At 29.4% G+C, this 14,825-nt stretch overlaps 1 protein-coding gene across 5 annotated transcripts in view; it reads left to right on the top strand.

Annotated features, from left to right (window-relative positions):
* Positions 1–14,825, top strand: part of LOC142332557 (esterase FE4-like) — a 57,486-nt gene that overhangs the window by 29,440 nt on the left and 13,221 nt on the right. For 4 of the 5 annotated variants that reach the window (XM_075379014.1, XM_075379017.1, XM_075379018.1 and 1 more), the window contains exons 6-10: positions 2,720–2,934; positions 3,638–3,809; positions 6,959–7,137; positions 9,144–9,306; positions 14,650–14,785. In XM_075379014.1, coding sequence (XP_075235129.1) covers positions 2,720–2,934; positions 3,638–3,809; positions 6,959–7,137; positions 9,144–9,306; positions 14,650–14,785 — 865 coding nt within the window. Of the gene's footprint in view, positions 1–2,719; positions 2,935–3,637; positions 3,810–6,958; positions 7,138–9,143; positions 9,307–11,365; positions 11,517–14,649; positions 14,786–14,825 lie in introns of those variants that run through there. The other variant, XM_075379016.1, reaches the window with a different exon arrangement.

Genomic DNA, 14,825 nt, shown 5'->3' with positions numbered 1-14,825 from the left:
TAGTATTTAAAATCCATCAAAGTGAAGAATTACGGGTTTTTTTGGAAATTTGAAAAACTGGAAATTCGTGTAGTGATTAAATACTTTTTTCTGAAAGGCTTAAGTACAAAGGAAACTGAAGAAGAGTTTTGTTCGACATTGGGAGACTCTTCTCCATCAAATACAACAGTTAAACACTGAGACAGAGACTTTAAAACGGGTTGAACATGAACTAACAATCAACCATGCAGTGGATGGCCTTCTGAAGTGACTGTGCCAGAAATTATAGAAAAAGTGCATAAAATTGTTCTGGCAGATCAACGAGTGATAGTGAACGAGTTAGCAGAGTCTGTAGTGCAAAATACTGTGCAAGCAGTACACATGTGCAATATTTTGCATGAACATTTGGACGTGAATAAGCTGTGCGCTAGATGGTTACTGCATTCACTCACACTCAACCAAAAACAGTGCCAAAAAATCATTTCAAGTGATTGTCTTGGACTGTTTAGACGCATCCAGATAAATTTTACGTTGCTTGGTGACAGTTGATGAGACTTGGATTCATCACTACTCTCCTGAGGTAAAACAGTAGTCAAAACAATGAGTTGAAAAAGGTCTATCTGCTCCAAAAAAAGCGAAAACAACATTATCCTTTGACAAAGATATGGCAACAGTTTTTTGGGATAAACAATGAATAATTTTCATTATCTTAAAAAGGGTGAAACAATAAATGACAAATATTATACAGTCCTACTGGAGCATCTCAGTGATGAGATAAAGGAAAAGACTGCATTTGACAAAAAAAAATATGCTTTTCATCAAGACAATGTTCCAGCTCACACTTCAGTTATTGCAATGACAAAAATCAATAAATTATGGTTCGAATTGTACCATCACCCTTCATATTCATCCGATCTGGCTTCCAATGAATATTACTTGTTTCCTAACCTACAAAAATGGCTTGTAGGAAAGAGATTTTTGACGAATAATGAAGTTATTGCTGCCGTAGATGGTTATTTTAAGCAGTTGGATAAATTGACATACTGAACTGGCATAAGCATTCACTTAGCTGGGCTAAGTGTGTAGATCTTAATGGTGACTATGTTGAAGAATAAATCAAATTGTACCCATAAAAATATTGTTTTATTATATATATTTAAAAAATAATAACTTAATCACCAAAACACAGTAACAGAAAAGCCTGAAAACTAATACTAATAGTCGACTTTCATGGGATCCTGCATCAATGCACAATTCTATAATTATATCAAACAAATGATAAAAAAAATAAAAACTGAAAATTTAGAAAACATAAATACTCTTAACAACCACAAAAAAATTTTAAGTTTTTATTTCCTTTTGTTATTTATTTGATGTAATTATAGGATTGTGTATTGACTGATGATGTGGGATCCTGCAAAAGTCGACTGTTGGTAATAGTTTTTTTTAGGTTTTTCTATTACTGTCTGGTTACATTATTTGAATTTAATTAGCAAAGTGGTAAATATGTTGATGCATTATTTGTATTTTCAGAAAACTATATATATATTTATATATATGTGTGTGTAAAAATAAAATACATATATGTTAATTTTATGTGGAAACATATTTATTACAGCAGAAAACACATTTCTGTCACATGAACAGTTGGCATTTGCATAGAATTAAAATTCTTCAAGTTAATTTGCTTCAAACATGCTTGTCACATACATTTTCTTTGTCGAAGCTTCTCTTGTTCGAAATACATAGTGGGCTTAAAGTCAGTTTCTTCTACATGCAGACTCGAATTCTGTAGCACTCTGAAAAAAATTTCAGTTTTGTAGTTGGAAGTAGTCTGATTATATGATTACTATTCTATTGTTGTTCAGTTTGTTATTTTATTTTTTTTGGGAATAAGTGCATATAAATTCTCAAAGCAAAAACAAGTTTTTATGCTTCAGTGTTGGTGGAAAAGAATATTAATACTGCTGCTATCCATGAAGAAGTCTGTCTAAAATTTCATAATTCTCCAATATTAACCCATCAACATTTGCGTAAGAAGAATGTTAAATTTGAAAACACTGGAGGTAGTGAAGATGCTCCATAATCAAATTTGCCTAGAACTAGTTACGCTTAAGAAAAAACAAGTTGTATAGATATTAATAAACAACCTTCAAACCCACCTTCTGTTAAGTTAGAATTATCTAGAATAAGTTTCTGAAAAATTCTAAAGAATTGAGATTTAAGTGTTATGAACCAAGATTATGTAAGAAATTTTAATTTTTTTTCAATAAAATTATTGTTTTTTAATTTACAAATAACTTTTTATGGTTGATTTATATGAAGACTGAACAAATAAGGTACTCTGTGTTATTTTCCATAAAATTTAGTGATTTTTTTTTTTTTTAGATAACAAAAAATAATGCTATAGCATGTTAGTTATCTTAACATCAACAAAAAATATGCTAGGGAATTTTTTTTCTGTATGTTAAGTTTTGAATTTGTCTTTTTTTTACTTTAGCAAAATATTCTTTTTTATTATTTTCTTGTAAATACTTGTAAAATTTTATTTTTCCTCAAAAAATTTGTAATTTTGTTTTTCAGTCAATTTAATGTAATGGCACAATTGATAATATGTATTTAACATTATTGAAAACAGATTAAAAAAGTTTACCACATCAGAATATCAACATAAATATAGAACATGTTGCTGTCTATCATTGTTTAATTTATAATGTTGTATGTATTTATTTTCTAATAGGATTATTTCATCAAGCAATATTACAAAGTGGTTCTGCATTAACAACTTGGGCATTTAACAATGATGTTAAAAATGAAGCATTTGAATTAGGACGTTTATTAAATTGTAATGTTTCATCAAATAGTTATGCTGATGCTCAGTTATTAGTTAATTGTTTACGTGAAAAAACTGCTGGACAATTAAAAGAATTTCAATGTAAAGTTATTTGTGCTGAGGTTAGTATAAATAATAATATATTTGTTTATTGGTTTATGTTATTTAAACTTTTATTAAATTTTTTATTCACAGTGGAGTTGTTTACATTCCAGTTACTTTTACAGCTAAAATTCATTTTGAAGAATGCATCATTACTAGTTAGTTGTAAAATCATGTTAAAATTGTCTGTTTTTTAAAGGAAAAAATAAAAAACTAACAAATATAAAAAAAATTTCAACAGATGATTTACACACGTGATTTTCGAAGTCATAGGTTCTGATGTTCAAATCGTAGTAAAAGTTATTTTTTACATATTTGAATACTAGACAGTGGATACTGGTGTACTGTAGTAGTTGGGCTTTAATAAACCACACATCTCAGGAATGGTTGGCCTGAGTCTGTACAAGACTACACCTAATTTACTTGTCATACATATCATCCTCATCTAATCAGGTAATGGGGAGGTTGCTTATTATTCACTTATTTAACAGATTGCAACGTACACATTAGGAAATAAAAAAAAATTATTTACACAAACTGGAATGTTTTACAGGTTTCATATTTTTATGAAAATTTTGTAATTTATAAAATATTATTTATTTTAATTTTAAATAAAAACTATTTAGAATTAAGTTCTTATCAGAATTTTCTGCTAATATTTGGATAAATATATTATTTGTGTCAATATTTGTGTCAGTATATTGTTTTTATTTTTTCCAACAGGAATATAGAAAAGGCATGTTTCTTACATTTTTACCTAGTATTGAAGTCACTGATACTGTAAACAAGAATTTTTTAACTGAAACCCCTCTACAGTTACTTAAAAAAGGTTCATTTGCCAAAGTTCCTACATTAATTGGGTTTAATAATCGTGAAGGACTTATGTTTTTAACGTGTAAGTCATTTATATTTTTTATTATTATATAATAATATGTATATATGTTCAGGGTGTTTATAAAAACTGCTTCAGGAATTGAGAGAATGATCCCCCTCATCAAAAAAAAAAAAAAAAAACACTTTGTATTAGTATTTGTCTGGAAACACTTAGTTTACTGGCTATTCACCATTTTGTATTTTTAACATAAAAATTTATTTCTCAGGATTGGTTAATCACATCATGCTGAAATTTTGTATTCTGCTGGGGTAACTAGAAATTTACTTGTATAAGAATAATGAATCTGATGGTGGCCATTTCAAAATCATCATGTAAACATTATAATCATTAATGTCTTTGCAACCACTGGTATATTTAAAAGTTATGTTATTAAAAAAAAAATATTAAGTGTTTTATGATATATAAAATGATAGCTTATTTATTCTTATCCATTCATAAATAATAAGTTATGGCAAAAATTCTTGAAGTGAGCCACCCTAGATTAAAAAAAAATAGTTTTCATTTCCTTCTGGATAAAATTAAATAACTTGACACAATCTCCACAGGAATAATTTTATTAATCCTGTCTTGTAATAAATAATAATGAAAATGCTATAAAAAAAAATAAAATATTGAATACATGAAAATATTATAGTGATAAATAATATTAATATTGAAAAATAATTTTCATTACTTGTTTTTTGTTTAATGAACAACTGATTTATTAAATAAACTATTTTTTTTTCTTTTCAATTATGATTAATTTATCAACAATAAATTATTTTATCAGATAATAAAATATTTATAAAAGGAACTGCAGTAGCTGTTTAAAATGTAGCTCATTCAAAATACCTGCATCCAGGTACTTTTTCATTGACTACCAACCTCTTTTAAAGATGGCAGATTTCTGACCAATCCTCTCAATTCCATTTAGAATTCTTGTGCACAATTTTTCTATTGTATTCAGGGGGTGTCATATGCAAGTGTCTTTAATTGTCCCCGTAAGAAAAAGTCAAGAAGATTGAGATTGGGAGACCTTGCAAGACAGGGCATCCTGGCTACTGAGCCTCCTCGACCAATCCATTTGTTTGGATATGCTTCATTTAGTTTTGTAAACTGTAATGAGCCAAAGCCCCATCCAGCATGAACCATATTTTGTTCTATGTGAAACTGATAAGGTATTCACCAGAATACCATTCCATAAACCTGATATTCCAAATATCAGATTTACAGAAACCTGATATTGGTGATGGTTCTCTGAAATGGCATGAAGGTTTTCAATTGTTTACATGTCCATGTGTGGGTGTTAAGAAAGTCTCATGATTCCAATTCATCTCCAGATCTGTATATTCAGTTTTTAAAACAAATAACAATTTTTTCAATGTCAGCAGGGCTTTATGTTGTGTATGATGTATGAAAATTATATATGATATTACATAATGCATATCTTTGGTGGTTGTTGATGTTAATTTTCACTTTCATTCTGTTTTGAGTTTTTCCTGGCATACTAAAATTCTCATTTCTCCCAGTTTATTTGATTCTTTTATCACTTTACACACAATATGAACAGATACTCCACAAAAGTCTGCTATGCAAGCTTGACTTTCTACACATACCATCACTGGATTTTCTTTGACTAGATTATTGTAGACACTCATTACTGTATGAGTACATTTGCTTTGGCTTTTTAGATGTATTCCTCTTCCTAATTTATGATTGCATTTTGGATGAGGCATTAGGAAGATTAAGTGTTTAAAAATTCCATGAAAAAAAAATTAATGAAATCAGAAAAATCTGAATTAATCAAATTAATTTAATGAAACAACATTAATTTTAAAAAAGACTGTTTATAAAAAAATATTATTAAAAATACTGTTCATAAAAATAATTAGTATTGAAAAATACTGATTATAAACTTCAGTAACAATGTGGGTCAACTATTACATGAATGCAAGAAGACTCATAGAATTCAAGAAAGCTCATTCAGAATTCCTGCTTCTACTTATCCTTGAATGCATTGCATCATTGTCCCTACTGTACTAGTATTGCCCACACCACTTCACATATCCCAATCGAGTTTTTGCACATCCATGTTGATACTTTCTTAACATGATTATATTAATAAAATTAATCTAGTTGAGATTGTGTCGAGTTATTTAATTTTATTCAGGAAAAAATGAAAACTGTTTTTTTAATCTAGAGTGGCTCACTTCAAGATGTTTTGCCATAACTTTGTTATTTATGAACAGATTTGAATAAATAAGGTGTCATTTTCTTTGTCATAAAACGCTTAGCATTTAAATAATATTTAAATAAACCAGCAGTTACAAAGATAGTAACAATTAAAAAGTATATATGGCCACCATTTTAAAATGATTGAAAGATCAAGTTCATTATTTTTATACAAGTAAATCTCCAGTTCTCTAGTAGTGTACAAAATTTCAGCTTGATATGATTAACCATTCCTGAGAAATAAATTTTTTTGTTAAAAATACAAAATAGCAGATAGTCAGTAAAATAAATGTTTCTGGATATATTCTGATACAAAGTTTTTTCTCTATTTCAATTTGGAGGACCATCCCCTCAAATTCTTGAAATAGTTTTTATAATTATTAGTCATCTGGAGGCATTTATAACATGATTTTTCAAAACAGAGATTGATTTGAAAATTAGTGATTATCTAATCACTATGCTGTTTTTAGCCATTATATAAAAACTATCTTTTGGAATCCATGTACTTCATTCATAATTAATGTAGTTTGTGGCCAGTTCTTCTTTATTTAGTAGTAATTTTTTTTTTTTATCTTATTTCACAAGAAACAGGCTATGCTTGTCTTTATATTGCTAAATAAACTTTCTAGATTTTGTAGTTTGCATATTTGGCATATTTTTAATTTATTTCTTTTTTTATAAGCACTAATCTTTTTTTTTTTTACTGAAGTAAAATTATTCAAATTTTGAGTTCAGTATGTATTAGCCGTGAGAGTAATGTAAAACAACATCTTGGAAAAAAGAAGACTGATTTTTATTTAAGTCAGGATTATGATACTAAGTATATGTTTCCAGTTATTTTTTATAATTTTTAATAAATTTCTATGAATCTAAATATTGTTATGTTCTGTTGTTTTATTTGTCATAATATCTAGCACTGATTGCATTTTTATTTACAGTACTAATGATTAATAATGAATGGTTTGATAAAATAAATAATGATTTTAATCAGTTAGTTCCACCAAGCTTAGGATTACAAGAGAATTCTCTTCAGTTTCAACAAGTAAAAGATAAAATGAAAAAATTTTATTTCAATAATGAACCACTATCATGGGATTTAATAGAACCATTATGTGATGTAAGTATTGCACGTTATGTTCAATTTTTATGTCGTTTAAAAATATTATAAATTGATTTTTTAATTGATATTATTTATTTTTTAATAAATATTAATAGCATTTTGAAAATTATTTCTGCATCACCTATAAAAATTGTGTAACTATCTTCAATGACCATTATTTCAAAAATATAAAATTTTATGTTGGATATTAAAAAATATTTTTCAAAGTCCCAAAATTTTGTTATTTTTTAATATAAAGTCTTATATTTTTGTAAGTGCTTTAGCATAAATAGGTTTTTTTTTTTTATCAATACTTGAAATGAAGTATGTTTCGATTGCAGTGGTATCTATATTTCTACTTTGTATTTCAGTACTAATTCTTTATTGAAGCGTTTTGTATTTTTAATTTTTTATGATATGTAAGAGTTAATTTGTTATAATGTACCACTGTCAGTCAAATGTAAACCAGACTTTTGTCTTCATGGCTCGCATATGAACACTGGTGGATTGGTGCAGAAATTATGGACCCTTCAGCCATGGGGCATTTGCATCGTTCTAGTCAATAGTGTCGTGTCAGGGAAAGAGACTCCTTTGTCATGTAAAGTTTTTCATATCAAACCCTCCCTCCAAAATTTGACTAAACTCAATATACAGTTTTTGGATGTCATGTACCCAAGACTGTGCCATCAAATTTAAAGGAGGGTGTGGAAGCTGTTGAAAAGAGTTCAGACATTCAAGGCCAGATGACAACATTGAAGCAATCCATGACCTCATTGAAGATGATCGGCACTTTATGGACGATGAAATTGTTGTGGAAGTGGGTATCAATTATGGAATTGCCCATTATCATACAGTAACTTGGGTTCTGCAAAGTTTGTGTGAGATGGGTTCCTGTTTTTTTTTTACCCAAAATCAGAAACAGGTCTGGCAGAAAATTTTCTTCCAGAGGCTCCTGAATCAATTTTAATGAGAAGGAAGTAATTCTTTGCATTGAATAGTTACATGCGATGAGACATGGGTCTATTCCTTCCCTGTTGGTTGACAACAGATAACATAACCTCATTTTGAGATTTTTCTGATCACATAGTGGGATTGGGGAATAAAAATAAGTTTTCTTTCTGTTTTGAGATATGAAGATTCATAAAATACCATTCATGTATGGCTTGAAAATATTTGAAAATCTATACTCATTGTGGCTTGCTTCAAAACTACTAGATCAGTTACGTTGAAATTTAAATATGCTGTAGTATTGTATTTGAAGTTTTGTGTGTGTAAGAATTTCATGAACATTGGTTGAGTCATTCTTCAGTTACACTCAATTTAAAGTCGACAATATTTGAGGTTATGTTGACCTTGTATTGCTAGCAGTAAGTCACAGTAAGTGAGTTTAAACTTGATGCTTGTGTATAACGTCTAATTGTTATTTTTAATTATTTCTTCAAATTATGGTTATAATAACTTAATTTTTTTATAAATAAAAATATATTTTAATATTAATTTAAAAAATTATACGTCTTTTAGTTATCTCATTTAATACATCTTTTGTATATTTAAAAAAATATTAACAAAATAAAATAATTAAAAGGCAATCTTCTTGTGCAAAAGTGCACAAGAATATTTTTACATTCTTTAGATTTAATACAGTAAATTAAATAAACTGAGCTATTTGAAAGGAAATCGGGTGGTTCAAATTAAATTATTTAATTTGTCTTTTTTGCTATTTCATCAAATATTTTTATAGTCTTGCAGCTGATACCTACAGAAATTCTACTATATTGGATGTACACTAACTTTTTACAAGTAAATCTATTACTTTTTTTTTATTGTCATTATTTAAAACTGGTTACAATTATCGTGATTTTATGTTAATTCTATTATCAGGATTTATATATAAAAAAAAAAACTATTATATTTTTTTAATTTGTTATACATTATCAGAATTTTAATATTCTTTTTGTAATACTAATTAATTATTGATACACATTTGTTTAAAAATATAATTTTACCTTTTTTTTCAATTACAGTTGATTAGTGATTTTGCAGTGGTAATACCGGTTTATAGGACTATAATAATGATGACTGAAAGCTCAAATAAATCAATATATACTTATGAATTTGCTGTAGACGGTAATCGTGGTCCAATGAAACCAGCAGTAATAAAATGGAATTCTCGGCTTAATATTACAGGTACATGATTAGAATATACATTTATACTTATACATTTGCTGTTTAGCTTGTATGTGTGTGAGTTTACTGCAGTATAGTCATATAAATTTGCAAGTATCATCAAAAGTAATTACAGTGTATCGTAAAACAAAATTAAATAGAATTACAGGATAATTAAATAAAATTCATCAGCTTTTAGTGTTGCCAGCTTTTGAAATAAATTATCCCAAACAAATCTAAATGAAGTTAATTTTCAATTAGCTTTAAAAATGTCTAATAGGTTATTTTATTTGATTATTTATTTTTTTTTTTAATTTTAATTGTTTATTTTTCTAAAATATTTATTCTTTTGTTTTGTAACATTGAAAATTTTGTTTCTTTTATACCTGGTTAAAATCTGCCATATTTTGATATGTTTTGTTTTTAATAAACTTTGAAATTCTTATTTTTTTTTTTAATTTAGTTTAGACTTTATTCATATCACTTTACTCAGAAGCAAATTCTCTACAAGTTTTGTTTAAAAGAGCATGATCAATTTTAATATTAAGAAGATCATGCAATAATTAAAGAGAGAAATGATTAGAAAAGTTATTATTTTTTAATGAAAATGAAACTTACACTTTTTTCTACATAATCCCTGAATATATTTAGGCAGTTGTTCTATCTTTCTTTAAGCTTACTATTCTAGTAATGAAGAATTGTTCAACTTGGTATCTGAGCCATTTTTGTACCAAGTTCTTGATCTACTTATGTTTCTGAACTCGATGCCATGTAAAAAATCTTTGAGAGACCAAAAAAAAATGGATGTTACTAGATTGGGATTGTAAGGTGGATTTGGCAAACACCTCCTGACTTTTCACCAGTTTCCCATATATTTAAAACGGTACAAGAGTGGATGTTATTTGTGCAGAAGAGTTATAACTTTTGATAGAGAACCAGAATGTTTCTTCCTTTAAGTGGGTTTCATTTCATTTTCCAGTTTGTCACAGTAATACTCACTATTGATTTTATGTTGTTCTTTCAAATAATCACAATAAGTTGGGTCTTTAGAGTCCCAAAAAACCACAGCATCACTTTACTGGGCGATGCAAAGGTTTTGAGTTTTTTCTGGTTGGAAAACTCAAGTGTTTCCATTCCATACTCTGATATGGGGATTAAAATTCAAAATGATGAATACAGGTTTCATCGCAAGTTATTATGTGATCTTAAAAAGGATTAGTTTCCTAGATTTTTATGAATATATTCTTGGAAATAAAATCGTTAATGCGATTTTATAGAGTATCAATTGAAACTTCCACTAGTCTTCCAATATGATGAAAGTTCATGTCACTTATTCTGCCAGATTTAGGCTGATCAATCTGTATAAATTTTTATAAAAATGTTTACAGGTAATAGACTTTTTACCATCTGTTTTAACATGTGTAAATGAATTTCAGCTGAATTTTTTGCATCTTCATAAAATAAAAAAATCTTTCTCAACATGCTGTTCTCCTGAGGCACATATTTCAAGCAGAGCCAACATTTTAAAATAAAAAACTTTAATAAAGGAGATTATTTTCAAATAGGTGATGTTTTCTATGTCAAGGGTGCTAATTTGAACATCAGGCAGTTTCAGTTTATTCTATTAAATAGTTTTTCCATTGTTGCCATTTATCTTTTTAAATATTATTGAACAATCCTCATATTATTGCTACATTATAATTGCAAACAAATGTGACATTGTGTTAGAGTCTTTTAGAAGGTACTGGATCCAAACCTGGTGGACAAGCTCGGCATTTTTTTACAGTTATAAATTTATTTCTTATCATCAAAAGTAAATTGGGTTTAGTAACTGTACTTAATTTAAAGATATTAAATAAATACAACACAAAAACAATAGATCTTTGTGACACTCTGCCCTTCTATTTCCAAAAAATAAATCGCACCACCACCTTCCCAGACTGACAATGACAAGTTCAATGTTTCATTGATATTCTGCACAATACTGTTTATCAGCATATGAACGTGTAATAAAATTTTAGGTTGCTATTGGCTATTGCAAATAAGCATGTTACTACAGCAATTGTTTTTTTTTCAATAGGCTGTCTGAAGTTGATTTTTGAATAGCTCTCATATTTAACTGTTTCATCAAATGAGAATGGCTCGAGTGATCTGTCAAATTTGATGTTCAAATTCTAACCTAGACTTCATTTTTGTACTTCAACAATAGTCCTTTATATATTGCTCTCTTGCAGCTAATTCATCTAACTCTATGATTTTGTTAATCAAAGAGAAATTACACACATACAATAAAACATCCTAACTGACTAATTCTTCAGTGCACAATTCAAACCACTTAACCTAGGTAAGTAAATTTTAGAGGTTACATTGTTTTTATAACATAGGTACCCACTAAGGAAAAACTTTGGAAAATTTTGGCTATAACGGGATGAAAAGGGGAGCAAAAGTTTTATGAAAATTCTATAGTTTATAATTAAGTCTATTACAGTTGTGAAAATTTATATTTACTCTTCTTTAAGAACAAATTGGAACATTTATCTAATTTTCAAAAATCTAATTCGAGGGTGCCAAAGTTTTTCATGAAAATTCTGTATCTCAGAAATCAAAGATGTTACAGTCATGAAAGCTAGTATTTAGATACTTATTTGAAAGTAAAATTATACATACTTCACCATTTTTCAAACTTAGATTTGGGGAGCAAAGTTTTTCATGAATATATATATGAAGTGGAAGGTGTTAACAGTCATTAAAATTGGTATTTAAACTTTTTCTTGGAAACAAAAATACACATGTTTTTCAAAAATCTAATTCAAATGAGCAAGAGGATAGACCAAAATTTTGTATGAAAATTTGAAATCTCAGCTATATATAATGAAAGATTGCATTTTAGGAGATGACTCCGATCCAGTTTATAGTTCAAGTTGAATGTAAAGTACTGTTTCTTTGTTGCTTCACTTATTTTTGCATGCACATGAGTTTTAGTTTGTTACTTGGTGTTTTTATATTTGGTAATGTTTCCAATGTCTGTATAATTCCTTATTGTGATTCAAAGTTGTAAATGTTTATACATACAAACTAAAACAAATTATATTTGATTAATTATATTTTGGGCCATCTGTTGACAAATTTAAACACTATGAAATCATATAATAAAAATAATTTGTAGTAAATTTAATTTTTTTATGTGTAATTAAAATGTTTTGTTTGTTTATTCCATAATATTATCACATGATTCAATAATTTATTAAATTTAATTTTCATTTTTAATATAATAATTATTATCACTATTCATGATTACAGTATTGATAATATTTGATTAATTTCATGTTAAAAATAACTAACATTTTAAATGATCAGAACTGATGCTCCATGGATGTATGAGATACAATGAAAGTTTTCAAAAACTCAATTCATGTCAGCTGAATTTAATGTCAGCGAGCACATGAAACCAAAATACTTGCCAAAGTAAATTTTCTGATTTGCCCACTAAAACATCAACCTTTAAATTACTGTAAAATTTTATAAAAAATCTAATGTTTCTTTTAAAAACTTATTCTAGGTACAAAACCAAAGCCCACATAAGCAAAGCCATGGAAATTTAATATATATATATATATATTAATTTTTGTTTACGTAAGTAGTACTGTCGTGTTGAGTAGATGGCGCATGCGCAGTTTTATTGTTGTTATGTCTGTGCAGGTTTGATGCTGCTAGGTTAGTTCCATTATCGCTGCCGTGGCTACAACGGTTTCTGTTTGCACCAAAGAAGAGCAACGTTCAGTGATCCGTTTTTTGTGGTCGGAAGGTGTATCGGGGGCCGAAATTCATCAAAGACTTTCGGTATAGCACGGGAACAGTGTGTTGCCACAACGGAGTGTCTACGAATGGATTGAAAAATTCAAAAATGGTCACACAGGTGTTACGCACGACGAAGGAGCCGGGCAACCATTTATCGCCACAAATGAGGAAAACATTGAGCGTGCACGTCACATGGTTTTCTTAGACATTGATGAAGTGGCACATCGTCTGCAAATTAGTCACAGTTCTGCTTACGAAATCATCCACAACAGATTTGGGTTTCATAAAGTCTGTGCAAGATGGATCCCAAAGTAACTCACACAGTTGCATAAACAAACGTGCTGGGACATCTGCCAAAAACATTTGGATCGCTATGGTAAAGAACAGGACATCTTCTTAGACAGAATCATCACTGGACACGAAGCATGGATCCATCATTATGAGCCGGAGAGTAAACGGCAGAGTATGGAATGGAAACATCCAAATTCGCCCTGTAAAAAAAAAGTTCAAGACCTAACTATCCGCAGGAAAACTGATGGATCCGCAGGAACTGAAGGCCCAGTACTGGAACATTATGAGGAAGGGGCACAACAATAAACAGTGCGCATTACAGTGAGATGCTTACTGCCAAGCTGAAGTCTGCAATTCAAAGCAAACGCTGAGGATTGCTGTCGGAAGGTATTGTGTTGTTGCACGACAATGCCCGTCCACATACTGCTGCCCACACTGCTGAAACACTCCAGAAACTCAACTTTGAAGTTCTAGCTGATCCTCCGTATAGTTCTGATCTTGCCCCTTCTGACTACCACTTGTTTGGTCCACTCAAAGAGGCTTTAAGGAGATGTCGATTTAACTCGGACGAAACAGTGAAAGAAGCAGTGTATTCCTGGCTCGCAGCTCAACCGAAAACCTTCTTTTATGCGGGCATCAAGAAGCTTGTGCAACGATGGACCAAGTGCCCAGTACTGGAACATTATGAGGAAGGGGCACAACAATAAACAGTGCGCATTACAGTGAGATGCTTACTGCCAAGCTGAAGTCTGCAATTCAAAGCAAACGCTGAGGATTGCTGTCGGAAGGTATTGTGTTGTTGCACGACAATGCCCGTCCACATACTGCTGCCCACACTGCTGAAACACTCCAGAAACTCAACTTTGAAGTTCTAGCTGATCCTCCGTATAGTTCTGATCTTGCCCCTTCTGACTACCACTTGTTTGGTCCACTCAAAGAGGCTTTAAGGAGATGTCGATTTAACTCGGACGAAACAGTGAAAGAAGCAGTGTATTCCTGGCTCGCAGCTCAACCGAAAACCTTCTTTTATGCGGGCATCAAGAAGCTTGTGCAACGATGGACCAAGTGCGTTGAAATGCAAGGGGACTATATTGAAAAATGATGTACATGTAAGTTTCCTGTGTATTGCAATAAAATTTATAACTACATTGCGGATAATAATTGACTTATCCTCGTATATACTAAATGGAAATGGTTATAAAATCTATGGTTTGTATCTTGTACTTAAAGAAATTTATTTATTTACTTTTCTTTCTTTTTTTTTGTTTATTTTAGGAGCAAGCCATTTTGACGAAATTGGATATTTATTTAATTTTCATATGTATGGACCTATGCCTGTTCAGAAAGATACTGTTGAATTAAACACTATTAAAAGATTGACATCATTTTGGACAAATTTTGCTAAAACAGGGTAAGTTTTATTTTGTTGATTGTCATATAAAAATTATTTT

Source organism: Lycorma delicatula, chromosome 11 (assembly GCF_047948215.1).
Source record: "Lycorma delicatula isolate Av1 chromosome 11, ASM4794821v1, whole genome shotgun sequence".
NCBI classification, from domain to species: Eukaryota; Metazoa; Arthropoda; class Insecta; order Hemiptera; family Fulgoridae; genus Lycorma; species Lycorma delicatula.
Note: the sequence above shows the minus strand (reverse complement) of the source record. Positions and strands in the feature narration are given on the sequence as shown.